Source organism: Oryctolagus cuniculus, chromosome 8 (genome assembly GCF_051225735.1).
Source record: "Oryctolagus cuniculus isolate XC-2025 breed Fujian yellow rabbit chromosome 8, ASM5122573v1, whole genome shotgun sequence".
NCBI classification, from domain to species: Eukaryota; Metazoa; Chordata; class Mammalia; order Lagomorpha; family Leporidae; genus Oryctolagus; species Oryctolagus cuniculus.
This window is the reverse complement of record NC_142874.1, coordinates 86704722-86732185: the sequence shown is the minus strand read 5'-3', so window position 1 is coordinate 86732185 and position 27464 is coordinate 86704722. Positions and strand designations below refer to the sequence as shown.

Sequence of the window (27464 nt, the reverse complement as noted above, 5' to 3'; positions counted from 1 at the left end):
GCCACGCCACAACGCCAGCCCCCTGATTTTCTTTTCTATTACTAGCTACTTAACCCCTCCCCCCCACAAACAAGTTCGGGTCTGTCCACTCTGCAGTTCAGATTCCGCTTTGTCCCAGTCACATGCAACGGACCAGAGCGCTCATTCTCCGCATAAGAGTTCACGCTTCCGACACTCAACTGACTCACGAGCGACACCAGGATATCCGGCGGCCCGTCCGCGCGCAGGGCTGTGCGGCACGCACCCTGGCTTCTGGGGCCCTGACCGCCAAGCCTGATCCAGAGCAGCAGCGCCACCGGGACGGCACTGGCGACAAATTTCAGGTCGCGCGGCCCCCTGACCTCGGCGTCCGCAGGGTGGCGAATACGTCCCCGGGGCCCGGGGGCGGGGCGGCCTGGAGGGGGCGGGGGTAGTGCGCAGGGAGCAGCCAATCCGCTCCGCCCTCGTCTCCGCCCCGACCTTGCAGCGCCTGGCCGGTAGCCGCGGGCGGGGGCGGGCATCGGCTCTGGTGCCTAGGTCAGTGAAGGTGCCTCCAGGTCCAGGCCCTCGCCATGGCCTCCCCGGGGCCGCCGCAGCCCCCGGCCGAGGACGCGCCCTGGCCTGTGCGCCTCTTGCGCGCGTCTCCTGGGCTGCTGCGGCTGGACGCGAGCGGCGGCGCGTTGCTGCTGCTACTGCTGGGCGGCCTCTTGGCACTGCTCGGCCAGAGCTGGCAGCGGCGGCGGCACCGAATGCGGGGCATCCCTCCCGGGCCCGCGCCCTGGCCGCTGGTGGGCAACATCGGCCACGTCCTGGTACCACCCTTCCTGTGGCGTCAGGGCTGGATTCGCCGACCGGCGAGGGCCGCAGGGATGGGTCCCACGGGCCTGGACCCGCAGGTGTTCCTGGCTAATCTGGCACGCGTGTATGGCAACATCTTTAGCTTTTTCATCGGCCACTATCTGGTGGTGGTGCTCAGCGACTTCCACAGCGTGCGCGAGGCGCTAGTGCAGCAGGCCGAGGTCTTCAGCGACCGGCCGCGGGTGCCGCTCATCTCCATCGTGACCAAGGAGAAGGGTGAGTGCGCCCGGTCGCCGGCTGTGTTGATTGACGCTCGAGGGCGGCGCACGGGGCTCCAGGTGCGCTGGGGGCTAGCGGTTCCTGGCGCGCCCCGCCGGCCTCACACCTGCGTCCTGTCCCCAGGGGCGTTGGTGGTGGTGGCTGCGCCCCACTTTTCCCGGTACCTTCAGGATCTCGTCGAGCTTTGACGGATGCGTGACTCCTCAAGATCTGAAGTGGGACCCCCCCCCACACACACACACACCCCAGAAGTTAAAGGAGGGTAATGGGTGTGAGGAAGGAGCACTGGTGTGAAGCCAGGTTCCATCCCACGGCTAGTCCCTCCTCCCCAGGCGAGGCCACACTCTGCAGCCCGTGACCCTGAAGAGAAACGGTGGCAGTGTTGGAAGGATGCTTTTCGGTTTGTTCATTTTAAGTGCAAAAGTTTAAGACAGTTTCCTGAAAGCCCAGGAAGCAAGCCTCGGGCACTGGGGGGCACTGGTTCTCGCGACCTTGGGGATTCAGCGTGTGAACATCTAAGCGGGGCCAGTTTACATCTGGGAAACGTGTTATCTGCTGCCCTGGGATTTACCTTGTTTCCAGCCTTGCCCCCTTGTTTATTAGTCTTCTCCGTTGCTTATTGGCTGGCAGAGGTTCTAGACTTCTGGGTATGAGTCACTCACATCCATGTTCCTTGCTGTGTTAGTCACTGCAGCCAAAAGGTGGAAACACTCACGTGTGGAACAATGGTTGAAGGGCTAAACAAAATGTGAGACACACACACACAAGGTATGTATAGATCCAGTGCATGTCTTAGTCTTCAGAAGGAAATTCTCACACAGGCTACAACACTGATGAAGCTTAAAGACATTACACTTAGTGCAATTCATCAGTCACAAAAGGGCAAATACTGCATAATTTCACTTACAAATCCCCAGGTCCCTAGGACAGTGCAATTCATAGAGCCGGAAAGCACAGTGGTAGCCAGGGGCTGGGGAGAATGGAAAGTGATTTTTTTAATGGGTACAGTTTTGCAAAATGAAAAGGGTTTTGTGGGTGCATGCTTGCATAGCAATGACAGTGTACCTCCCTACCACCAACATGCCATGCACTTATATGTGGTTAAGATACTATATATTTTTTTATTTTTTATTTTTTTGACAGGCAGAGTGGACAGTGAGAGAGAGAAAGAGAGAGAGAGAGAGAGAAAGGTCTTCCTTTGCCGTTGGTTCACCCTCCAATGGCCACCGCGGCCAGCGCGCTGTGGCCGGCGCACCGCGCTGATCCAAAGGCAGGAGCCAGGTGCTTCTCCTGGTCTCCCATGGGGTGCAGGGCCCAAGCACCTGGACCATCCTCCACTGCACACCCTGGCCACAGCGGAGAGCTGGCCTGGAAGAGGGGCAACTGGGACAGAATCCGGTGCTCCAACCGGGACTAGAACCTGTTGTGCCGGCGCCGCTAGGCGGAGGATTAGCCTGTTGAGCCGCGGCGATGGCCAAGATACTATATTTTATATGTACAAATTATCTGGTTAAGTCCCCACTTTCAGTTCCTTGGGGGCGTGTACCTAAGCGTGGAATCGCTTGATCCTACGGTAATTCTATGGTTGGTTTTTGAGAACACCGTTTCTTTTTCAGTGGCAACTACCATATTTACATTCCCACCACTAATGCACACGGCGTTCAGTTGCTCCACAACCTCAGCGGTACTTTTGTTTTCCCATGCCTGCTTTTAAGATGGTGCCTACATGTCACCTCTTTGGGAATGTGCCCTCTGCCATGTTTCTCTGCGCACCGGGTGGATGGACTTCCCTTCTCTGAAACCACTTGTCCATCTGTCTCCTTCCAGTCAGCCTACAAGTCTTGTCCGTGCCTGCTGCAGACCTGTAGCCTTCATCCATCCATCTCCTCTGCCTGCCCCCTTACTGTTCACTTCTCAGCTGATACTTACGTTTCTTAACTGGCTGCCTGGCTGGCTCCAGTCTTTTCTCCTCTGCAGCCAGTCGTCTTTTTTTTTTTTTTTTTTTTTTTTGACAGGCAGAGTGGACAGTGAGAGAGAGAGACAGAGAGAAAGGTCTTCCTTTGCCGTTGGTTCACCCTCCAATGGCCGCCGCACTGCGGCCGGCGCACCGCGCTGATCCGATGGCAGGAGCCAGGAGCCAGGTGCTTCTCCTGGTCTCCCATGGGGTGCAGGGCCCAAGCACTTGGGCCAGGGCCATCCTCCACTGCACTCCCTGGCCACAGCAGAGAGCTGGCCTGGAAGAGGGGCAACCGGGACAGAATTCAGCGCCCCAACCGGGACTAGAACCTGGTGTGCCGGCGCCGCTAGGCGGAGGATTAGCCTAGTGAGCCGCGGCGCCGGCCTGCAGCCAGTCTTAAAGACTCACAGATCAACCATGTCACTCTCCCACTGGAACCAATTGCTTCCCGACTCCTTACTTGGACCCACTGTGCCCTAAAGGAGCAGCCTCTGCCAGTCTTTCTGACTTTGTCTTTCCACTCTTTCTCACTTGCACAACTCAACCTGGCCTTCCTGCTCCAGACAGCTGATTGCTGCCAAGACTGGGCCTGCCTTGGGCTACTGCATTTGTCATCCCTGGGTGTGGAATAGCTTTTCAGTGGCTGTCATCTTTGTCACCTTTCAGTCTTATTTCAGTCGCTGCCCAGAGCCATACTGTATTTTATCTCACTCATATATCAGTCATTAGACCTTGGAAAGTATTTAGCCTGTTCCCACCCACCCCTGGCATATGAGCTCTATAAGGGCAGAGATTATTTTTTTAAAGATTGATTTATTTACCTGAAAGGCAGAATTAGAGAGAGAGGAGAAAGACAGATCTTCCATCCGCTGGTTCACTCCCTGAAATGGCCACAATGGCCAGAGCTGGGCCAGGCCAAAGCCAGGAGCCTGGAACCCCATCGAGGTTTCTCACATGAGGCTCAAGCACTTGGACCCAAACACTTGGGCCATCTTCTGCTGCCGTCCCAGGTGCATCGCAGGGAGCTGGATGGGAAGTGGTGCTCATATGGAAGGCGGGCATCACAGATTATGGCCCAACCTGCCACACCACAGCACCGGCCCCTGAGGGCAGAGGTTTTGTTCATCCGGTCAAACACTGTAGGCCCACTTATTTTTTTTTTTATTAGAGAGAAAACACATTCCCCCATTTTCTGGGTATGCCTGCAATAGCCCCCTGCTGGGGCAGAATTCAATAGCCAGGAGTTCAGTGCAGGTCTCCAAGGTAGGTGGTGGTAATGTAATCACTTCAGCCATCACCAGTGTCTCCCAGGGTCTGCATTAGCAGGAAGCTAGAGTCAGGACCCAAACAGGATACCGAACCCAACAGCTCTGATATGCCATGCAGATGTCTCAACTGGTGTCAAACACCTGCTTCTAGATTTTCATCTTTGACAGCTTAATACTACAATACCCAACTCTTAATAAAAGTTTTCGGAAGGCTTCCTGGTAGCTTCTGTTTCATTGAAAATATATTACCAGGGCATTTGTAAGCAATAGTAGGAGCACTGCTTATTATTAGATCTGTCTTTGTTTAGGAAAAAGATGAGATCCTGGGGTAACTTGGTACTTCAGTATTCCCCGAAGAAACAGGGTTTCTAAGGCAATGCTGCTGTAGTGAGTATGTGTTAGCTAAACATGCTGTAAAAGAATTAATGTGAGAAATTTCTGTGGCTGTTGAAGATGTTTGACAACTTAATACAAAGCAAGAACCATATGGCATAAAGAAAATATGTGTGGGATTAGCCTGGAATAGAGAACAGATCGTTTGAATAAGGCAGTGTAGGTAATTGAGGTCTTTTTCAATGGAACTATTTCTTTTGTTACAATATTTTTAAAGATTTTATTTATTTGAGAGACAGAGTTACAGAAGAGGGAGAGACAGAGAGAAGCGTCTTCCATCCACTGGTTCACGCCCCAACTGGCCGCAATGGCTGGAGCTGAGTCAATCTGAAGCCAGGATCTAGGAACTTCTTCTGGATATCCCACATAGGTGCAGGAACCCAAGGACTTGGGCCATCTTCTACTGCTTTCCCAGGCCATAAGCAGAGAGCTGGATTGGAAGTGGAGCAGCCAGGACTAGAATTGGCACCCATATGGGATGCCAGCACCATAGGTAGATTAGCCTACTCCTCCACAGCACCAGCTCCTATCATTTTTTTTAACTTTTATTTAATGAATATAAATTTCCAAAGTACGACTTATGGATTACAATGGCTTCCCCCCATACCGTCCCTCCCACCCACAACCCTCCCCTTTCCCACTCCCTCTCCCCTTCCATTCACATCAAGATTCATTTTCGATTATCTTAATATACAGAAGATCAGCTTAGTATACATTAAGTAAGGATTTCAACAGTTTGCTCCCACACAGAAACATAAAGTGAAAAATAATAGATGATTTTTTTTAAATGATGATGAAATCAGATCAGACCTATTGTCATGTTTAATCCCAGTGAGAGTCAAGTTGGGAATTGATAATTTCTTTTTTTTTTTTTTACAGAAGATCAGTTTAGTATGCATTAAGTAAAGATTTCAACAGTTTGCACCCCCATAGAAACACAAAGTGAAATATATTGTTTGAGTACTTGTTATAGCGTTAAATCTCAACGCACAGCACATTAAGGACAGAGATCCTACATGAGGAGTAAGTGCACAGTGACTCCTGTTGTTGACTTTACCAATTGACACTCCTGTCTATGGCATCAGTAATCTCCCTATGCTCCAGTCATGAGTTTCCAAGGCTATGGAAGCCCTCTGAGTTCTCCAACTCTTATCTTGTTTAGACAAGGTCATAGTCAAAGTGGAGGTTCTCTCCTCCCTTCAGAGAAAGGTACCTCCTTCTTTGATGACCTGTTCTTTACACTGGGATCTCACTCACAGAGATCTTTTGCCAGAGTGTCTTGGCTTTCCATGCCTGAAATACTCTCATGGGCTTTTCAGCCAGATCCGAATGCCTTTAGGGCTGATTCTGAGGCCAGAGTGCTATTTAGGACATCTGCCATTCTATGAGTCTGCTGAGTATCTCACTTCCCATGTTGGATCACTCTCCCCTTTATTTATTCTATCGGTTAGTGTTAGCAGGTACTGGACTTGTTTATGTGCTCCCTTTGACTCAAATGGCCACAACGACCAGAGCTGCACCGATCTGAAGCCAGCACACAGGAGCCAGGAGCTTCCTCTGGGCCTCCCTTGCGGGTACAGAGGCCCAAGGACTTGGGCCATCTTCTGCTATCCCAGGCCATAGCAGAGAGCTAGATCGGAAGTAGAGCAGCCAGATCTTGAAATGGCACCTAAATGGGATGTTGGCACTCAGGCCAAGGCGTTAACCCACTGCACCACAGTGCTGGTCCCCAGTTTTGACTACCTAACAGGGGAACAAGGTATGGAATGAAATTAGGAAATGAAGATAATTGGAACAGGAAAGTTCATTTGGAGAATTTTTTATTTATTTATTTTTTAGTTTGAAAGAGTTACAGAGAGGGAAGAGACAGAGAGCTTCCATCCTGTGGTTCACTCCCCAAATGTCCACAATGGCCTGGGCTGTGCCAGGCCAAAGCCAGAAGTCCAGAGCTTTTTCCAGGTCTCCCACATGGTTATAGGGACCCAAGCACTTGGACCATATTCTACTGCTTTCCCAGGCGCATTAGCAGGGAGCTAGATTGGAAATGGGGCAGCCAGGTCTTGAACTGGAACCCATATGGGATGCCAGTGTTGCAGGCAGTGGCTTGACCCACTTTGCTGCAATGCTGGCCCTGCATTTGGAGAGCTTGAAACAGAATAAAGTTAATTGAACATGTAGTGAAATAGGTATTTGATGCTCACATCAAAACGGAATATCCACTAAAAGTAACATGTCTATGATTATGTGGAAGAGAAGTATAATGTAGTTAGTGTACAGCATTTGCCCTGCTTTATTAGGTAGAAAACAAATATGCCATCAATATAGAATTGAATTAATATGTTATACATTTTTATATGTACATTTATTATTGGAAAAGCATGAAACATGGTTAAGGAAAAAAGGCATTTAAAATCATCTATGATCAACATAATTTGGAGATGGTTATTTTGTTTATTACCTTTAAGTCTTTTTTCTCTACGTACAGATATTTTTAAAAGTACATTTGATGTCATAAAATGGAATCATATGCTTTATAATCTTTAAAATTGCTTCTACCACTTAGTGTGGTGAACATTCCTCCATATTATTGAATATTGTCCTGTGAAGTTCTTCAGAGCTATATAATATTCCTTTGTGAGGTTCCGTTTTATTCGATTTGCCTGTAGTTTATTTAGTTGGACGTGGGCTTCTATGTGTCAGCTAACTAGACCTGTCAAGTCCTCTGACAAGATCATCTCTTTTGGATCCCCCACAACACCCCTGCTCACAGGAACTGTGGCTGGGATGAGAGATGCCATCTCTTTCATGAACTTGCTCCCTCACATGGGGATTAGTTGAGGGATTCACTGATGAAAAGGGGACTGACCAGCCAATTTTTTTTTTTTTTTGACAGGCAGAGTGGACAGTGAGAGAGAGAGACAGAGAGAAAGGTCTTCCTTTTGCCGTTGGTTCACCCTCCAGTGGCTGCCGCGGCTGGCGCGTTGCTGCCCGCGCACCGCACTGATCCAAAGGCAGGAGCCAAGTGCTTCTCCTGGTCTCCCATGGGGTGTAGGACCCAAGCACTTGGGCCATCCTCCACTGCACTCTCTGGCCACAGCAGAGAGCTGGCCTGGAAAAGGGGCAACCGGGACAGAATCCGGCACCCCAACCGGGACTAGAACCCAGTGTGCCGGTGCTGCAAGGCGGAGGATTATCCTATTGAGCCGCGGCACCGGCCTTGACCAACCAATTTATCTCTTTGCAACAGTGCTTGGACTGTGGGCTAACTCAAGAATTCATATCAAAACGATAGTTATCATCTATCCTCATGTTGTTTTTGAATAAGAATTTGTGTCTTGGCATGGTCTGGAAACTTCAAGTCACAAATAAGGTGTCTCAAATCGGTATCCCTGTTGGGTAAGTGAATTATTTGAATCCTTCCCTACAGTTCTCCAAGGCAGACCTAGAAAATAGAGGGATATTCTCTCTGATGTTGAAACTGGGAGAATAGGCCTCTTAAGATGGATCCAGGTTCGTGGGAAAGCTGGTTTGAAAGAAGGAAGTCAGGTGGGCAGGGAGAAGAGAAGACGAGGCCTGGGGACAAGTGTTCTGTGGCATTTCGCCTTTGTGCAGTGGCGGTACCCTGCCCTTACTGCTCTTTGGTTCCGTAGTCTAACTGGCCCTTTTTTATGAACCAGTTTGAGAGTGAATTTTTATCATTCCTACCCAAAAGAGCTTTGATTTTTGCTGCAGGGCCATTCTTAACATTGCAGTGTTGTTCTTCCTGAAGCGATGCTTTCTTGTGTATCCATGAATAGCGTTGCTTTCGAGGCCACAGAGCGGAGGTGTCAGTATGCCATGGGATATGCCTGGACACCCAGGATCCTGAGCTGTTCTGGCTCCCCTGTGTTGTACAGCTTGTAACCCTGAGGCCGTTGATTCTCTCCCTGCCTCGAGACCTTGCATGCTCAGGTACTGCCAGACTGGTCACCTCTTCTCTCTTGCACTTCTTTGCTCTCAGTTCAACATCAAAAGCCCAGTTCTGGGGTTGGGTGAGGAGTGTTTGGTGCAGCTGTTAAGATGCTGCTCAGGTCACCCACATCCCATACCAGGGGCCTGGGTCCAAGTCCAGGCTCAGCCTCTGATTCCAGCTTCCTGCTAATGCACACCCTGGTAGGCAGCGGGTGATGGCTTAGGTATTTGGGTTCCTGCCATACACTTGGGAGACTAAGCACTGTTGCAAAGAGATGAGATAGGCTGGCCAATCCCCCTTTGATCACTCAGTCCCTCAACTAATCACCCTGTCAGGGAGCAAGCTCACGAAAATAGATGGCATCTCTCATCCCATTCTGGGCTCCTGGCTTCATCCTGGCTCAGCGCTGGCTAATGCAGGTATTTGGGGGAATGAACCACTGGATACAAGCACGCGCTTGCTCGCTCTTTCTCTTTCTTTCTCTCTCCCTGTGTGTGTGTGTGTGTGTGTCTACCTTCCAAATAAAATGAAAATTCAAAAAAAAAAAACAAACCGGTTTTCAGATATATTAGCTTCTTTTCTGAACATCCGCCATGCCTTCCTTTGCTTCTCCAAACCTGATTTCCCCCTGCAGGTAGTTTAGCCCATCCTTATTAAAATGTGCCTTCAACACATCCCTGTTAACCAGTGAAATGTCAGCTCGACTGCCCTCTCCTGAGGAGTGCCGCCTGCCCCAGCAGGTGTGGTGCTGCCTCCTTGGCTTGCATTGCACCTGCTGACACCCGAGCACACAACAGCCTGGATGACGTGTTGGCTTTTCCAGGTCTTCATGAGACAGTAAGGATCCTGAGAACAGGGACTGTGCCTTTTCAGTTCCTGTGTTTTAGTACCTGACACCTAGGGGACTCTAAATAGATGCTAGGGAAAAAAGGCAGTTTGCTATATGTATTTCTCAAATACAAATATGTAGTTTAAAATCTAGGGAGTAGAAAATGCAGACCCAGGGCCTACCAAGGGAATATGAAGTTTTTGGAGAACAAGACCAAGAAGAGACACCATGTGTAATATCTTAAATAGTGAATGGGTAGTTAGAATTGGTGTCAAATGTTGTAGTCCGTGTGAGATACCACATCTACCTGGGAAGAGAGAAGGAGGCCCAGCCATCCCAGCCTCTGAGTGTGCTGCGGCAGAAGAGTTGGCTGTGGTTAAAGGCAGGAGGAGGGAGCAAGCTTCAGTTGCCTAGGAAATAGGTTATGAGACTTTATTAAATGAAGGGAGAGTTCTGGTTTCAGGAGTGGTTAAGACGCTCCCATTCCTTCTTTGTCTTAACACACAGCATGAGAGAGCAACTTCTCACAGAAGCACACGGGCTATTCGTGATGAAATGAAGGGGCATCTATAATTCTGCACCACATCTGAAGACAAAAGGGGGATGTAGGGTTGGCAAGTGGCGTATTAGAGTCTACAGGGGTGGGCAATACGTTGGGTGTGAGAGCACAGTATGAGAACCAGTCCCCCAGTGATCCTGCAGAATCCCTGAAGGCTTGGAAATCAGAGGTGCCAGCCGTCACAGGACACAGGAGGGAGCTGCAGAAATGCATACAAAGTGTAGGTCGCCCTGTTGCCTCACCACACCCGGAGGCTCTGGAGATCCTTGGATTGTAGTGACCTCCTGGCCACAGTGCAGGAAGGGGACAAAGAGCTAGGTCCTGGCACCATGCAAGATGAAAAGTGCTTCTAAAGGCTTTACTCTAGATGAAAGTTAGACCCAGAACTCCCACCAAAAGACAGCAAGGAAGCTTGTCTTCACCTGTGCCCTGGCACAGAAGATGTGCCCCCCCCCCCATCTAATTCACAACTACTGGTCTCTGCCTTTTTAACGCAAAAACAGTGAAAGACGTATTACCAGCAAATCAGAATAGCTCATTAAATGCCTGCATTCCGGTTAAACTGTTTGTAGGCCCTGATACTTGAATTTCATGTGATTTTTACATATCACAGAGTATTCTTTTTAAAAAGTATTTATTTGAAAGGCAGTGTTACAGAGAAAGAGGGAGAGATAGGAGGGCAGGAGAGGGAGAGGGAGAAAGGGGGAGGGGGAAAGAGAGAGAGAGAAAGAGAGAGAGAGTTATCTTCATTTGCTAATTCCCTTCTCAACTAACCCCAATAGCCTAGGCTGGGCCAGGCTGAAGCCTGGAACTCAATCTAGGTCTCTCACATGGGTGGCAGGGACCCAAGTACTTGTACCATCTTCTGCTTTCCCTGGTGCATTAGCAGGGAGCTGGATTGGAAGTGGAACAGCTGGGACTCAAATTGGTGCTCCTATGTGATGCCAGTGTCGCAGGTGGCAGCTTAACTCACTGTACCTCAATGCCAGCCCCAATATCACAACATATTCTTTTTATTTTTCCTCCGCCATTTGTAAATGTAAAAAGCTAGTCTTCGCCATGGCCACACAAAGAGGCAGCAGGATGAGCATTTGGTGCAGAAATTAAAGACACCACCTAGGAGCCCTGCATCCCGTTTGGAGTTCTTGGGTCTGAATCCTGGCCCCATTCCAGATTCCAGCTTCTTGCTGATGCATACTCTTGGAGGCAGCAGGCTGGATTTGACCCATAGGTGGCAGTTTGCTGACTACTAAACTAGACACTGAGTAAGCAAGTTATAAAGTAAGGGTGAGCCCCCACCCTTCCCACTGGCTGTCTCCCCAGGATTTCAGTGACTCAGGTCTCTGGGGCCGTCTCCTTGGCTCACCCACAAAGGGACCAGCTCAAGTCTTGCCTCATGACCCCCAGATTTGTCAACCTGTTTCTGTTTTGCTCCTCCTTTGACAACATTGTCCAGGTCGGCTCCTGCTCCATGTGTGCTCTGCTGTGACTCTTGCTACGAGGCCTGAACTGCACCTAGAAATGATGCGTCCCTCTTCCCTCCACTGATCTACCACTATCGTTATTGACCCAAGATATGGAGCAACCAAATGATGTGGACGTGTCAAGGAAAGTGTTCCAATTAATAATTCAAAAATGCAGACAGGAAAGATGATTCAACATTTTTTGCTAGCAAAAAGAACAATACATAGAACCTCTAATGCCTACTAAATGTATATGAAACAACTTTGCCAATAGGCAGATAATCAAATTTTTCTGAATAATCCAAAAAAAAAGGTAAGGATGAGCATCACCTTACTTCTCAAAGGCAAGAAGGAGAAAATGAATGTAGTAGACAAATTGAAGGGTCAAAACAATATATAGAAGTAAATTAGTAACTGTAATAAATATGAAAATGATTCTACTTTTTGACTAAAGGACAGATTGCTGGATTAGAGTTTTAAAAATCCAATTATATGACTTTTTAAGAGATATACCCCGTCCGGACTGTTGATGAACAACTTAGTACTTTATCGCTTTTAGTATTTTTTTTTTGGTTGCTCTACTTAATACTATTGGTTGAATTCTGTAATTAATACACAGTTATTCTTAAGTGTTGAAACTTAACTGAAAAGTGATCCCTGTTAAATATAAGAGTGGGAATAAGAGAGGGAAGAGATGTACAATTTGGGACATGCTCAATCAGACTTGCCCCAAATGGTAGAGTTAGAAACATACAGGGTATTCCAATTCAATCCCATCAAGGTGGCATGTACCAATGCCATCTCACTAGTCCAAGTGACCAATTTCTGTTCACAATTGATCATAATGATAGGACTAAGAACCAAAGAGATCACATAAACAAGACTAATGCCGAAAATACTAACTGATTGGAAAAAAAAAAAAAAGAAGAATGATCCAACATGGGAAGTGGGATACACAGCAGACTCATAGAATGGCAGATGTCCTAAATAGCACTCTGGCCTCAGAATCAGCCCTTAAGGCATTCGGATCCAACTGAAAAGCCATGAGAGTATTTCAGGGATGGAAAGCCAAGACATTGTGGCAAAAAAAAAAAAAAAAAAAAAAAAATGACCTAAATGAAAGATCTTTGGCCGGCGCCGCGGCTCACTAGGCTAATCCTCCGCCTAGCGGCGCCGGCACACCGGGTTCTAGTCCCGGTTGGGGCGCCGGATTCTGTCCCGGTTGCCCCTCTTCCAGGCCAGCTCTCTGCTGTGGTCAGGGAGTGCAGTGGAGGATGGCCCAGGTGCTTGGGCCCTGCACCCCATGGGAGACCAGGAAAAGCACCTGGCTCCTGGCTCCTGCCATCGGATCAGCGCGGTGCGCCGGCCGCAGCGCGCCGGCCGCGGCGGCCATTGGAGGGTGAACCAACGGCAAAGGAAGACCTTTCTCTCTGTCTCTCTCTCTCACTGTCCACTCTGCCTGTCAAAAAATAAAAAATAAAAAAAAAATAAATAAATGAAAGATCTCTGCGAGTAAGATCCCAGTGGAAAGAACGGGCCATCAAAGAAGGAGGTACCTTTCTCTGAAGGGAGGAGAGAACTTCCACTTTGACTATGACCTTGTCTAAATATGATCAGAGTTGGCAAACTCAAAAGGCTTCCATAGCCTTGGCAACTCATGACAAGATCCTAGGGTGATTACTGACGCCATAAGCAAGAGTGTCAATTTGTTAAGTCAACAACAGGAGTCACTCTGCACTTACTCCTCATGTAGGACCTCTATCTTAAATGTGCTGTACATTGCCGGCGCCGTGGCTCACTAGGCTAATTCTCCGCCTAGCGGCGCCAGCACACCGGGTTCTAGTCCCGGTCGGGGCGCCGGATTCTGTCCCGGTTGCCCCTCTTCCAGGCCAGCTCTCTGCTGTGGTCCGGGAGTGCAGTGGAGGATGGCCCAGGTGCTTGGGCCCTGCACCCCATGGGAGACCAGGAAAAGCACCTGGCTCCTGGCTCCTGCCATCGGATCAGTGCGGTGCGCCGGCCGCGGCGGCCACGGGAGGGTGAACCAACGGCAAAGGAAGACCTTTCTCTCTGTCTCTCTCTCTCACTGTCCACTCTGCCTGTCAAAAATAAAAAATTTAAAAAAAAAAATGTGCTGTACATTGTGATTTAATGCTATAACTAGCACTCAAACAGTATTTTTCACTTTGTGTTTCTGTGTGGGTACAAACTGTTGGAATCCTTAATATATTCTAAATTGATCTGTATATAAAGAGAATTGAAAATGAATCTTGGTGTGAATGGAAGGGGAGAGGGAGTGGGGGGGTTGCGGGTGGAAGGGAAGTTATGGGGGGGAAGCCATTTTTTTTGTAATCCATAAGCAGTACTTTGGAAATTTATATTCATTAAATAAAAGTTAAAAAAAAAAAACAAATAAACAAAAAAGAGATATAGCCCCAAACCTAATGATGCAGAAAAGCTCAATGTGAAAGAAAGGAAAGGTTATATGAAGAAAATATTTAAAAAAGGAAAGCTAGTGTCTGTCTGCCAAAGCATACTGTAAGTCCTGCTTCCTTGTTAAGGAGAGGGGCTAGTGCTGTGGCATAGCCGATAAGGCTGCTGCCACCCATATGGGCACTGCTTTGAGTTCTGGTTGCTCCACTTTCAATCCAGCTCCCTGCTGATGTACCTGGGAGGGCAGCAGAAGATGGCCCAAGTGTCTGTGCCCTTGCCACCCACGTAGGACACTCAAATGAAGCTCCTGGCTCCTGGCTTCGGATTGGCCCAGCTCTGGGCATTGAATCATATGGGAAGTGAACCAGTGGATGGATGATCTCTCTCTCCAACTTTGTCTTTCAAATAAATAAATAAATAAATGTGGAAAAAAGGAGACATTACTGTAAAAACAGGAAGATAGAATAATTGTAAGCTTGGCTGTACCTAACCATGTCATCTAGCATCTGTGTAACTGACAACACAGAGAAATATATAGATAACAGGTATAATGGTATATAGCTGTAGCACTATATATCTATCTACACATAGCAAAACCTTACAGAACTTCCAAGAGAGATGAACAAATCCATTGTTATAGCAATATATATATATATATATAAAGATAATTTGTTTGAAAGGCAGAGTTATAGAGAAGCAGAGGCAGAGAAAGAGAGATTTTTTTTTTTTTTTGACAGAGTTAAAGAGAGAGAGATACAGAGAGAAAGGTCTTTTCGGTTGGTTCACTCCCCAAATGGCCGCTATGGCCGATGCTGCGCCGATCTGAAACCAGGAGCCAGGTGCTTCCTTCTGGTCTCCCATGCGGGTGCAGGTGCCCAAGCTCTTGGGCCATCCTCCATTGCCCTCCCGGGCCACAGCAGAGAGCTGGACTGGAAGAGGAGCAACCGGACCCGGGGTGCCGGCACCTCAGGCGGAGGATTAGCCAAGTCAGCTGTGGCGCCAGCAGAGAAAGAGAGGTCTTTGGTCTACCAGTTCACTACTCCCCAAATGGCCACAACAACCAGAGCTCGGGCAATCCAAAGCCAGGAGCCAGGACCATCTTCCGGGTCTCCCATGTGGGTGCAAGGCCCAAGCACTTTGGCCATCTTCCACTGCTTTCCCAGGCCATTAGCAGGGAATTGGATTGGAAGTGGAGCAGCCAGGTCTCCAATCAGCACCCAGGTGGGATGCCAGCACTGCAGGCCACAGCTTTACCCACTATGCCACAGCACCGGTCCCTGTAGGAAAATATCTTAGCATAAGTATTTGAATGGTTAAACAATTAAGCAGATAAAAAATTTTTAAGGATAGAGAAGATTTAATTCCATTACCAGGTCTTGTATAACCAACATAGAATTCTATACTCCAAAATTTCTTAGGTAAATATTCCTCCCAACTTTATCTGGGAATTTTCTTAAAATTGGCTACATACTAGGCTATGAAGCAAAACTTATCAATATGAAAAGTTAATAAGACAAATTAACCAGGTAGAAAAGAAAGCTCTTAATAAAAAAATTTAAAAAGCTAAGTAATGAAAATATACATAAACAGTTCTTGGCGATTGTAGCTAAAATGGTACCCAGAGGAAAATATAAAGCTTTGAGTTATTTATTAGATGTCTGAAAAATAATGGCCAACATATATATTAGAAGAATAGAATCAGCCGGCGCCGCAGCTCACTAGGCTAATCCTCCGCCTTGCGGCGCCGGCACACCGGGTTCTAGTCCTAGTTGGGGTGCCGGATTCTGTCCCGGTTGCCCTCTTCCAGGCCAGCTCTCTGCTGTGGCCAGGGAGTGCAGTGGAGGATGGCCCAAGTCCTTGGGCCCTGCACCCCATGGGAGACCAGGAGAAGTACCTGGCTCCTGCCTTCGGATCAGCGCGGTGCGCTGGCCGCAGCGCGCCGACTGCGGCGGCCATTGAAGGGTGAACCAACGGCAAAAAGGAAGTCCTTTCTCTCTGTCTCTCTCTCTCACTGTCCACTCTACCTGTCAAAAAAAAAAAAAAAAAAGAAGAATAGAATCAACCTAAAGGAAAAGAGGAACATGTCATTCCAGTTTTTGATAAATCCTTTCAGCAAAAAAGAAAACAACCTAAACAACCTAGACTCATTTTAAGCAACAGCATACTCAAACAAGTACAGCATGAGAAAAGAAACTGGTAGGCTATTTTCATTCATGAATATGCAGTTTTTTAAAAAATACATCATAGGCAACAAAATTCAGCAATTTAAAAAATTATCTTTAAAATATCATAGCCACATGTGCCTTCTGTTTTGGAAATTACTAGAAGATGTGATTCATCAGGACCACGAGAAAGCTCTGGGGTCCTGGCTTCAGCCTGGCACAGCCCTGCCGTTGTGGCCATTTGGGGAGTGAACCAGTGGATGGAAGATTCATTCTCTCTCTCTCTCTCTCTCTCTTTCTCTCTCCCCCTCCTCTCTCCCTCTCCCCCATCCCCCTCTTTCTTTCTAACTCTGCCTTTCAAATAAATAAAAAATAATTCTTTTTAAAAAATGATGGAGTGAAGCAAAGAAGAAAAAAGTGTGGAGTTCAGGCAATGAGTTCCAACGCAGAAGAGTCTAAGAACATTCCTAACTGTTGACAAATGGAAGTCACAACCCTGATGGCCTGCAGACCAAGCACTGCAGATTGGAGCAAGCATTTGGAAGACTCCGAGGAGGAAAATAGAACTGAGGGATTATCGGATGCTTCGGAGCACACAGGTGTTTATAATGAGACATTTGAGGGAACTGTTAAAGAATGTGAGGAGACTTAACTACAGAATAGGCTCATTACTCTGTACCCTCGAAGCTGGCAGGTAGCATGCATTCAGCAATAATGTGGAAGGAAGGGCACACTGGCTGAAATCTTAAAGCACACCATGGGAAAATAGAATGAAATGGGCATCAGGAAACAAAGGACAATTGGGAAGAATTTTATACATCATCTTGGAGCGATTTTGTTGCATTTGGTGATGAGAGATATATGAGCGAGCATCAAATAAGCTGTAGTTGTGGATGACCCTAACGAGTATGCTTGTAAATTAGGGCTGTTGACTTGTTATTAGGTTCTAGACATAGGTTGGAATGGTTCCAATCCAACTGGGTTGTTCAGTTATTCAGCTAATAACACACAAGTCCCTGCTTTGTACCTTGCGCTGTTACGAGGAGCTGAGATTATAATGGTGAGTACAAGCATACGATCTCTGCAATCGTGTCAGTTATCACACATAGCCGTCTGTTCGGGAAGTTTAGAAAATGGGTATTTATAAGATGGTGTATCTGGCCTGAAGGATTTTCTAAACCTAGAGTCACTCTTCTGAAATATAAGATTTTGAACTATTCACTGACTTTGGAAACTGAAACTCGTTTTTCATTTCACTAGGAGTTATCTTTATAGCCAGTTTTTCTCATTTAAAGTGCCTGAGATTTTTGTTGTTATTTGACACATTTCCCGTCTCAATACGTAAGTTTTTCTAGTCGTTCTGCTTGACCACTGGTGCAGAAGTGGCTGTGTGCTGTGTTAGATCCGATCCAGTGTTAGCAGGCTTTGGTGTCTCTCACCTTCCTTTCCTGGCTCCTCTTACAGGGATTGTGTTTGCGCATTACGGTCCCGTCTGGAGGCAACAGAGGAAGTTCTCTCACTCAACTCTTCGGCACTTTGGCTTAGGAAAGCTTAGCCTGGAGCCCAAGATTATTGAGGAGTTTAAATATGTGAAAGAGGAAATGCAGAAGCATGGAGAATCCCCCTTCAGCCCTTTCCCCATTGTCAGCAATGCCGTCTCCAACATCATTTGCTCCTTGTGCTTTGGCCAACGCTTTGACTACACCAATAGTGAGTTTAAGAGAATGCTTGACTTCATGTCCCGAGGGTTGGAAATCTGCCTGCACAGCCAGCTCCTCCTGATCAATATATGCTCCTGGTTTTATTACCTTCCCTTTGGGCCATTTAAAGAATTGAGACAAATCGAAAAGGATATAACCAGTTTTCTTAAGAAAATCATCAAAGACCATCAAGAGTCTCTGGATAGAGAGAACCCTCAGGACTTCATAGACATGTACCTTCTCCACACAGAAGAAGAGAGGAAAAACAACAGCAACAGTAGTTTTAATGAAGATTACTTATTTTATATCATTGGGGATCTCTTCATTGCTGGGACTGATACCACAACTAACTCTTTGCTTTGGTGCCTGCTGTATATGTCACTAAACCCCGATGTACAAGGTAATTCTTGGAATTGTCCTTTATTTGTGGCAAAACCAGGTTACATAAATTAGGGTTTGTAACCTCAGTGCCCTAGTGGCTCCTGGCACTAAGCAATGTCATCATTCTGAACATCACAGAGTGTTGCTAAGATGCTAACTGTGAAACCCCAAGTTTCTGGACAGTAGGATTAATGTCATAACTTGTTGGCCCCTGCTGTAATCTTCACAGTTCTACTTTGATATGAAATCTCCACTTTGATATGAAATGATGATAAAAGACCTTTTGAGAAGAGCATTGTGGAACTGAAGGGCATCATAATGCCCACTTACACCCCTTCAGCTTCTTTGGAAAATGGAGATCAGAGACTCAGAGAAGTTGTGTAACTAGCACAAGGTCACACACTTACCTCTGCTACGTCCGTCCCCGCAGATAGTGAACCCCAGAGTAGAAAACCAGAGGCAAGGGCGGTGTGTTGGTTTCCACTGCTGTTAGAAGAAATTTCCAGAGGTGGGTGTGGTGCAGTATGTTAAGCTGCCACTTGGGAAGCCTGCATTCCAGAGTTGAGTGTCTAGGCTCAAGTCCCACCTCCGCTTCTGATCCAGCTTCCTGCTAATGCACCTTCCTGGAAGGCAGCAGATGATGGCCCAAGTACTTGGGCCCCTGGCATCTATGTAGGAGACCTACATGAAGCTCCTGGTTCCTGGCTGCAGCCTGGCCAGGCCTAGCTATTGCAGACACTTGGGGAATAAATCCACAGATGGAAGATCTCCTTTGTGTCTCTCCCTCTCTCTCACCCTGCCTTTCAAATAAATAAATACGTTTTTAAGAAAAAAGTACACCAAACATAGCTGAAAACAATGTGAACTTCTTTTTTTTAATTTTTAAAGAATTCTGGTTTTTTTGTTTGTTTGTTTTGAGAGAGAGAGAGAAAGAAAACTCCCATCCACTGTTCACTCCTCAAAGGCCCAGAATCAATGGGGCTGGGCTGGGACCCAAGTTGAGAGCTGGAAGTCAATCCAGGTCTCCTGTGTGGGTGGTAGAAACCCAGCTACTTGAGCCATCAGTGCCGCGTCCCAGAGTCTGCGTTAGCAGGAAGCTGGAGTTAGGAGCTGGAGATGGGTGTCAAACCCAGGCACTTTGATGTGGGACACAGACTAAGTCTTACCTGCCATGTTAACTACTTGTCTACATATCTGCCCCCCAGCCCAGACTTTCTGTCTCACAGTTCTATGGAATAGAAGTCTAACAAGTGTCTCACTGGGCTCAAAATCAAGGTGATGAGAGGCTGCCTTCCTGGCTGGGGGCCCACTGTCTCTGCTTGGATTACTGACCCATGCTGCACTTCACTGAGGCCCACTCAGCCTGCACTGCCAGCTCACTGGTTGTGTACAGGTGGTGAAGTGTGCATAAGAAAGCAGGCTTGACTCTCTCCCAGACTTACTCCTGGTTTATTCTTTGCTTTTTGTATAGAAAAGGTTCATGAAGAAATTGAAAGGGTCATTGGTCCTGACCGAGCCCCTTCCCTCACAGACAAGGCCCAGATGCCCTACACAGAAGCCGCCATCATGGAGGTGCAGAGGCTGACCGCGGTGGTGCCGCTCGCCATCCCTCACATGACCTCTGAGGAAACAGGTGAGTCCAGGGCCTACTCCCTGCAGTTCCCTTGAAGGACACATAGGCCCTGCAGCCAGGAGTGAGCGATGTGCCGACCGTTTGATTGAGGCTTGTGCCACGTGAGCATTATCAGTTGAACTGGCGTTCCAGCACTGCTTGGTTTGATTAAGCCCATCCTGACTTTCAAAGCCTGCACGCTTAGATTGGCAAAGCCACTCGTGCCACAGGGTAAATCAGCTGTGTTGGCAGAAAAAACTTGAGTTAGCAAAAGTGCTTTGCTGTCTTCTTCACAGAAGTCAGAAGAGCTAGTCTAAATGTGGAAGTGAGGCTTTGAGCTGGAAATTATCCTATTTCAACTTTTTTTAATTCTGTAAGCAAAGCATAAATATCAAAGAGTTAGAAGGGGCCCATCTGATTCCAGAGTCACTTACAGTGAAACCTGCCCACTTGGCCATGTCCAGATTCTCCTTATTATCTCTATTAACAAGGAGTGTACCTTCTCTGGAAACAACCCAGAATTCCGTGGCCTTGAATTTGTATAGATGACAGTTGCTTTTACTTGACGCTGGATTACTTAGCAGGTTTTTTTTTTTTTAATGCAGATACAATAATGCTAGAAGATAATGTATCCAATATCTTTGGGGCATTGTCTAAACTGCATATTTACTTGTCAGCTGGTGTCAACCAGGGTTGACCACATCCCTACACACATCCCTTTACCACAGTTTACATCTTTGTCATATTGTTGTGAACATAAAGGACATTTGGGTTATGTATATCTTAGGACTCTGTAATTCATAGGAAAAGGTTACTTCCCTACTGTTTCTGTTTCATTGTCTTCATTGTAATGCTCTTATGGTTTGATTTAGCTCATCAACCCAACAGTCAACAGAGCATCCCCAAGCTGCATCCTGGGATGGGGTGGGGAGAAAGATGTCACTTGGTAAGATCTTGGATCTTGAAGTTTAGCCTTAGCCAATGTAAGATGCTAGGTAGATAACCAGATTTCTCTTTCTGACAGAGAACGGTTGGTAAAAGTGTGTTGAATAATACTGTGTTTCTTTGTTTGGTAGTGCTCCAGGGGTACACCATTCCCAAAGGCACAGTGATTATACCCAACCTGTGGTCCGTACACAGAGATCCAGCCATTTGGGAGAAACCAGATGATTTCTACCCTGGTCGATTTCTGGATGATCAAGGACAGCTTATCAAGAAGGAGACCTTTATTCCTTTTGGGATAGGTTGGTTAAAGTTTAATTGTTTTTAATGACATAATTTAAAAAAGGAACAAAAGCAATCTTTTGATATTTCATGTTGTTGGTTTAAAAATATTTCTTTCTTGCCAACCTATTGTAAGAGAAGAGAGAAATCATTTAGAGAAGGTACTTCCACAGTGTCCATTTCAGATTTGAAAAGCAATTTTAAAATTTTTCTATAGAAAAAGAAGACTTCAGAGATTCTGATCTGGCTTTTCCCCTTTAATCTTCCAGCTAAGAGTGAGGGAAAATGGTAAATAGGCTTGGAAGAGACAGGGTAGCTGCTGCTTTGTATCTGTCTGCAGTTCCTGTCCTTGATGAGATAGATTTTTATGTGTAGGAGTTAAAATGTGAACTGATATGTAAAATTCTGATGCACATATCCTGTGGAAGTCTATTAGGTATATGTGGCCACTTTATTTTAAAACTATATCTGCATTTAAAACATTCAATTTACATATTGCATATAAATTATACTGTTTTAAATAAGAAGAGGAATGGGGTCATAATTCTGACTTCTGATCTCATTTTAGGGAAGCGGGTATGTATGGGAGAGCAGCTGGCAAAGATGGAATTATTCTTGATGTTTGTGAGCCTAATGCAGAGTTTCAAATGTGCTCTACCAAAGGATTCTGAGAAACCCGTCCTGACTGGAAGATTCGGTCTAACTTTAGCCCCACATCCATTTAATGTAATCATATCCAAGAGATAAAGAGCATCTCCAGGAAGAGATGGTACACAGATACGTAAATGTGTGCCCTTGTTAGCAGACTGTTCCCACTGCACCCAACAATGGATCCAGCAGCTCCGCGGATCCAGCTGGACTCAGAGAGAGACGAGAGGGGGTGGAGCCTGTGGACGCGTTCCTCTTGGAGGATTCCTCAGCAGAATACTTCAGCCATCTTAGTCATGCGTTTCTGTGACTTACCAAAGAGGTGGGGACTTCAGCCACAGCAGCTTCCACCCATGAGCCTGTCTTCCCATCTCTCAGTGCCTCAGGCAACTCATGCTCAAATGGGGGTCAGAACTTGCCTTCTCTCTACCTCTCAGCATTAAGGAAGCTCTGTTGCCTCGATTCTTTTTCTGACAGCACCAACATGCCATTACATTCAGGTGGAGGATCTTCCTGCTGGAACGTTAAGTAAGGTCTGTGACAAAGTGAAAGTGGTGTTCAGCCTTGAACATTTGGTCACAGAGGGATGTAGCTTCAGATTAGAGGGAGGTAGAACTTCTTGTTTCAGCACAAATTCTATGGCAGTTTCTTTGATTTGTTCTGTTATTTTTGTGTTTATGATTTTAGTTCTTATTCTTTGTAGACATGGGAAGCAGCGGACCCTTGCCCAGTATAGTAAGAAAAAGAGAAATTAGCATTTTGAAAAATTCCCTATCAAGTTATTATCTAAATTTATATGTCTACCTTTCCATTCAACGACATGGACAGTGAACCTGAACAAGCAAGCGACTTCATGTCATGGCAAATTCCTTTCTTCAGAGCTCATTTGCAGAGATGCAGCTCTGCCTTTTGTCTTGAGCCCTGGATGGTGAGCTGGGGGAATTAGATAGTGGGATTCATCGGAAGAGTCTTCCTCCAAGCTCCACTGAACATTCCTTTCCAGTATTCCCCTCCACCAGGCACAAGGTGCCTGATGCTTGATTCTCTCCAAGATAAGAAAGCATGCTTACTCTCTGTTAAGAGAATTAAATGGCTTCTTAATAAAGAAGACCCCTTTGGAACAAACAGTTCTCAACAAGGGTACTAACCCCTTTTAGGTGCTGCCTAGAGAGGTATGCATGCATTTTTGGGTTATAGTGATAGGGGTTCTACTGGCCTTTCGCTGCCATTGGCCAGTATGCTAAAGAAGTCCCATACAATGGAGAACTGTCCTGCCCAGTATGGCAGCGTTGCCCCCAGAGAGCACATGCTGTACAGAATTCTGCCTTTCCCCTTGTTCTCCCGTGGTAGTCTCGATGTAGTCATCATCATGGTGATACCATGAGCCACTATACTTTTGAGCCCTCCCTTATCTTGGCACCTTACTTAATGCTGTAATTGTGGCCTTAGTAATTCTTGGCACAAATTCTATTGAGGGGGCCCTTTTGTAGCTGATGGAGCTGTGGCTCAGATACGTTAGGGCACACAGTTTAAAAAGAACCATTGCTGAGTTTCAAGAATATGGCTCTTTGTGACTGGACGCACGTTCTGAACCACTTCGTGGCCCTGCTGCCATTTGATCTGTAGCCGTCTACTCCCCATGGCTGGTGCCGTAGCAGCATGCATCCGTCTTCCTCCCAGACTGAGCCCCTGGATGCGAGGGTGTTGTGCTGTTGCTTCCCCCACAGCCTTGTTCTTAGAGGATGCCCAAGCAACGTGTGAATGACTTTTAAAAGTGTACTTAAGGGGAAAAGTCCACCCTATTTGAATAACTACACACTGCATTTTTATTACTTAAAGGAAATAAGAAACCAGTGTGTGTTATTTATGTAAATTAAACCAGTTTTAAATGCTGGACTCTTGATCATCATTTCAAGCAACCATTTTACTGCACTTGCATACCTTTATTTTATCAGAGAGGCAGACTGAGCTCTCATCTGCTGGTTCAATCCTCAAATGCCTGGGATCTGGGAACTCAGTCTAGGTCTCCTTCATGGATAACAGAAACTCAAGTACTTGACCCATCACCTACTGCCTCCCAAGCTGTGCCTTAGCAGGAAGCTGGAGTTGGAAGCACAGCTGGGAATCAATGCAGACATTCAAATGACATCTTAACCATTGTGCCAAATGCCCATCCTAACAATAAGCATTTTAAACAAACTTAGAATGACGCCTTACTTGTTTAAATATGAGTGTAGCACAAAATGTAAGCTTCCAGTGCGAAGTCTAAGCCACATCCATGGGCTTCTCGCTTCCCTAAACGAGGCAAGCAGCTACAGCAGTCCCCCTAATCCTTGGGGAGGCATTCCGAGAGCCCCAGTGGATGCCTGAAACTGTGGGTAATGCTGCAAGTTCGCTCTGTATGTACTGTATTTTCTCCCTATAGATGCATATCTAGGGTAAAATTTAATTTATATTAGGCACAGATAAGAGAGTAAAACAATAAGACAATGGAACAATTATAACAGATACTGTAATGAATTTGCCAGCATTGCTACTCTTGTACTTTGGGGCCATTAAATAAAATGGAAGTTACTTGAACACATGCGGTGTGATAGCTGATATCAATTTGATGACCAGTGTAGTTACTATGGAATTATGTGATGGCTGGCATTTATGGTGCGTATATTCCAGACAAAGGGATGGTGCACATCCTGGGAGGGATGGCATGAGATCTCAACATGCTTCTCTGAACAACGTGCAATTTCAAATGTATGAACTGTTTGTTTCTGGAATATTCCATGTAATATTCTCAAATCACCACAGACTGAGGGTCATTGGAAACCCTGAAAAGCAAAGCCATATAATAATAGACACTGCTGTGCTGCTGTCCGTGTGGCTAATGAGCCAGAGTGGTGGCTTCTTTGAGAATTACATGAAAAAGAGAAGATGGAGCTCTGAACGTGAGCACTTCACCTAGAAAGGCCTCTGGTGGGTGACGGATCTGCTGTGTCAGACCAGTGGAGAAGCCAGATCTCCTCATCTGACACCTTCGTCTGTCATTCCCCACACTTAGGTAGTCAGGTCTTCATATCCTACAAATGGAAGCCCAAGGCCAAGTTGAATGCACAGCCAGACTTTGCCTTTGCTTTAGCATGTTCCTAGGCAGACTTCTGTGTTTGTAGGCAGAAATGGAAATGACACCTGCCTCATTAAAATACAAGGGAAAGAAGAAAAAAAAGAGGATATTATAAAATCAAGTATCAATTGGTCTCTTAACTCTACATTCTTTGTGTTATCTACTAAATTGCTTTTTTGCCTTTTGTAACTGAAATTGGGCATTTTCAAAATAGATGAAGTACAGGCTAATCTTGAGATACCTTGAGGATTTTTGTTTTCCTACAGAAGCAAAGCGAACAGGCTAAATGCAGAGGAGTTGAGTGAATGCAGAAGCTGCAGACTTCAGATGAGTGGATGTGTGTGTGGACCTCCCTGTGTCTCTGGAAGGACAGTTTGTTCCTTATATGAAATCTGTATGCTTTTGACTTGCACTAATAAATAAGTATTATCAAGGTTATTTTTCCTCAATTTATACATGCATTTTCCAGAATTCTAACCAAAGAGTTTGTAGCTTACTTGATTTTAAAAAGTTTCTGCTTTTGTGAGATGTTGAAATTAGAAGTTTATGAAACTTTTATAAGCACAGTGGTTCAAACTATTGTACTTGAAAATAATCCATGGTAAATCACTGACAGGACTGCTAATGCATTTCTCACACATGTTGGCATTTTATGATTTTGCACTTCATGCTTTATTTGAAATGTAAAAATAATTATATTTTGTTTTATAAATCTGCTTAACCTCTAACTCTTAATCCTCATCTTTTGCAGTTTTCGATGGTTTAATTAAACTTTATTTTAACTGTGACATTCTCATTTCTGGATTTTTTTTTGTTTTATACTTTTTTCTTTGTTGGACAAAATTTTATTTTACCAAATGGCAAGTTAGAAAATGGAAGAGGAAACAGATCCCCCCAAAGAGAGATGATCACAATATAACAAAAGGCAAGGTCTTTAGAAAGATAATTCTTTTAAAATAGCCTCCTAGAGGGGATGGCACTGTGGCATAGTGAGTAAAGCCACACAGCCTGCAGCACTGGCATCCCATATGGGCAACGGTTCGAGTCCTGGCTGCTCTGCTTCTGATCCAACTCCCTGCTAATGCCCCTGGGAAAGCAGTGGAAGATGGCCCACAGTGCTTGGTTCTCTGCATCCATGTGGGAGACCTGGCTGAAACTTCCGGCTCCTGGCTTCAGCCTGGCCCATCCCTGGCCATTGTGGCCATTTGGGGAGTGAACCAGAGGGTGGATGACCTCTTCCTCTCTCTGCCTCTGCCTCTCCCTCTCTGTGGTTTCAACTTTCAAATGAGTGTATTAATCTTAAAGAAAGAAAAAGAAAGGAGGAGGGGAGAGAAAGAAAAAGAAAAAAAAAGAAAGAACAAAGAGAAAGAAAAGAAAGAGAAAGAAAGAAAAAGCAAGCAAGCCTGTCAGCGTGAATTACTCCAACAAGTTACAGAGGAGCCACGTCCATGACCAGCACTGAGCTAGGTAGATCAATACACCCCATTGTGACAAGGCAGTGTTAAAGGAGTCTAAGGAATGGTACCCCAAAATTGGCACCTTGGGCTCCTGATTATTATAAGCTGTAGGCATTTGGGGATCAGCATGCTGGATGAGGCTCTTCTGAAGTGCCTGGTCACTTAAAGACTGGATCTGCCAAAGTGCTTACCCAGTGGCCTTCAGTCTTTGTGCCGAAGTATCATTAACCAAGGGATATGGAACGTGTATGTCAGAGGGAGAGATGGAAAATCAAATACCACATCGATCCCTTATCTGTTCTTTGGGCCCATCATTCCCCTAAAATTCAGTGACTAAGCCCTCTAAATTGCCTCCCTCCACTGAATAAGGGTGTGTGAGCCTCTGAACTCACTGGACTATTGGGTGTTCGCCTTCCTGTGATGTCCCTGTGGGCGTCAATAAATTCATATGTGTTCCTCCTGCTAGCCTGTCCATTGCTGGCTTCTTTCAACAGAAAGGGTCAAACCATCAGAAGTGTAGGGAAGAAAATCCCCAGCTCAGGGAAAAGAGATTTTTAATTCCTGAGCCCCTTGTTGCCTAGGGGTGAGCCCCCACCAGCATTTCCATCTGCCACTGCCTCCCCACGTGCATTAGCAGGGAGCTGGACCAGAAGCAGAGCAGCTGGGACGTGACTGGCGCTCCTATATGGGATGCTGGGTTCACAATTGACAGTTTAACCTGCTGCGCCATAGCTCCAGCCCCTAATCTATGTTTTTTATGAATTACTCTGTTTTACAATTTCTAGGACTCAAGTAAGCATGTCAGCATCTACAATGGAAGTGTATTTGCTTGTCATAGTTCTCCTAATAGGGTTCCAGTTTCTCTAGAGGAAATTTAAGAATGTGCAGCAAGATTTTAAAAGAATTTATTCCTAAATGCAGAGTGATAGCCTAAATCGGATTCTGGAACAGGACACTGGTGTCAGTGGAAAAGCTGGTGAATCCAAAAGAAACACATAGTTCAGCTAATAGGATTCTGACAATGTTAATTTCTTAGTTTTTGTTTGACAGGTAGAGTTAGACAGTGAGCGTGAGAGACGGAGAGAAAGGTCTTCCTTCCGTTGGTTCACCCCGCAAAAGGCTGCTACGGCCGGCGCTGCGCCGATCCAAAGCCAGGATCGAAGTGCTTTCTCCTGGTCTCCCATGCAGGTGCAGGGGCCCAAGCACTTGGGCCATCCTCCATTGCCTTCCCGGGCCACAGCAGAGAGCTGGACTG

The 27464-nt window shown here is 46.2% G+C and overlaps 1 protein-coding gene across 3 annotated transcripts; it reads left to right on the top strand.

Annotated features, from left to right (window-relative positions):
• Positions 1-435: 435 nt before the first annotated feature.
• Positions 436-25540, top strand: CYP2U1 (cytochrome P450 family 2 subfamily U member 1). 3 transcript variants are annotated; one of them, XM_008267509.5, is made up of 5 exons: positions 436-1053; positions 17534-18169; positions 19682-19783; positions 20839-21006; positions 21555-25540. In XM_008267509.5, the coding sequence occupies exons 1-5, from the start codon at positions 552-554 to the stop codon at positions 21731-21733; spliced, it is 1587 nt and encodes a 528-aa protein (XP_008265731.2). In that variant the 5' UTR covers positions 436-551; the 3' UTR covers positions 21734-25540. The 3 variants fall into 3 exon arrangements, with proteins under 3 accessions (XP_008265731.2, XP_089159092.1, XP_002717221.3); XM_002717175.6 differs by having other exon boundaries at positions 438-1053; positions 19622-19783; XM_089302966.1 differs by lacking the exon at positions 17534-18169 and having other exon boundaries at positions 437-1053; positions 19622-19783.
• Positions 25541-27464: the final 1924 nt, after the last annotated feature.

Bases quoted from the DNA above. Each gene is read 5' to 3' on its own strand.
- CYP2U1 (XM_002717175.6), top strand. From the start codon at position 552: ATGGCCTCCCCGGGGCCGCCGCAGCCCCCGGCCGAGGACGCGCCCTGG. The intron at 1,054-17,533 runs GTGAGTGCGCCC...CTCCTCTTACAG, and splicing joins CATCGTGACCAAGGAGAAGG to GGATTGTGTTTGCGCATTAC. The intron at 18,170-19,621 runs GTAATTCTTGGA...CTTTTTGTATAG, and splicing joins ACTAAACCCCGATGTACAAG to AAAAGGTTCATGAAGAAATT.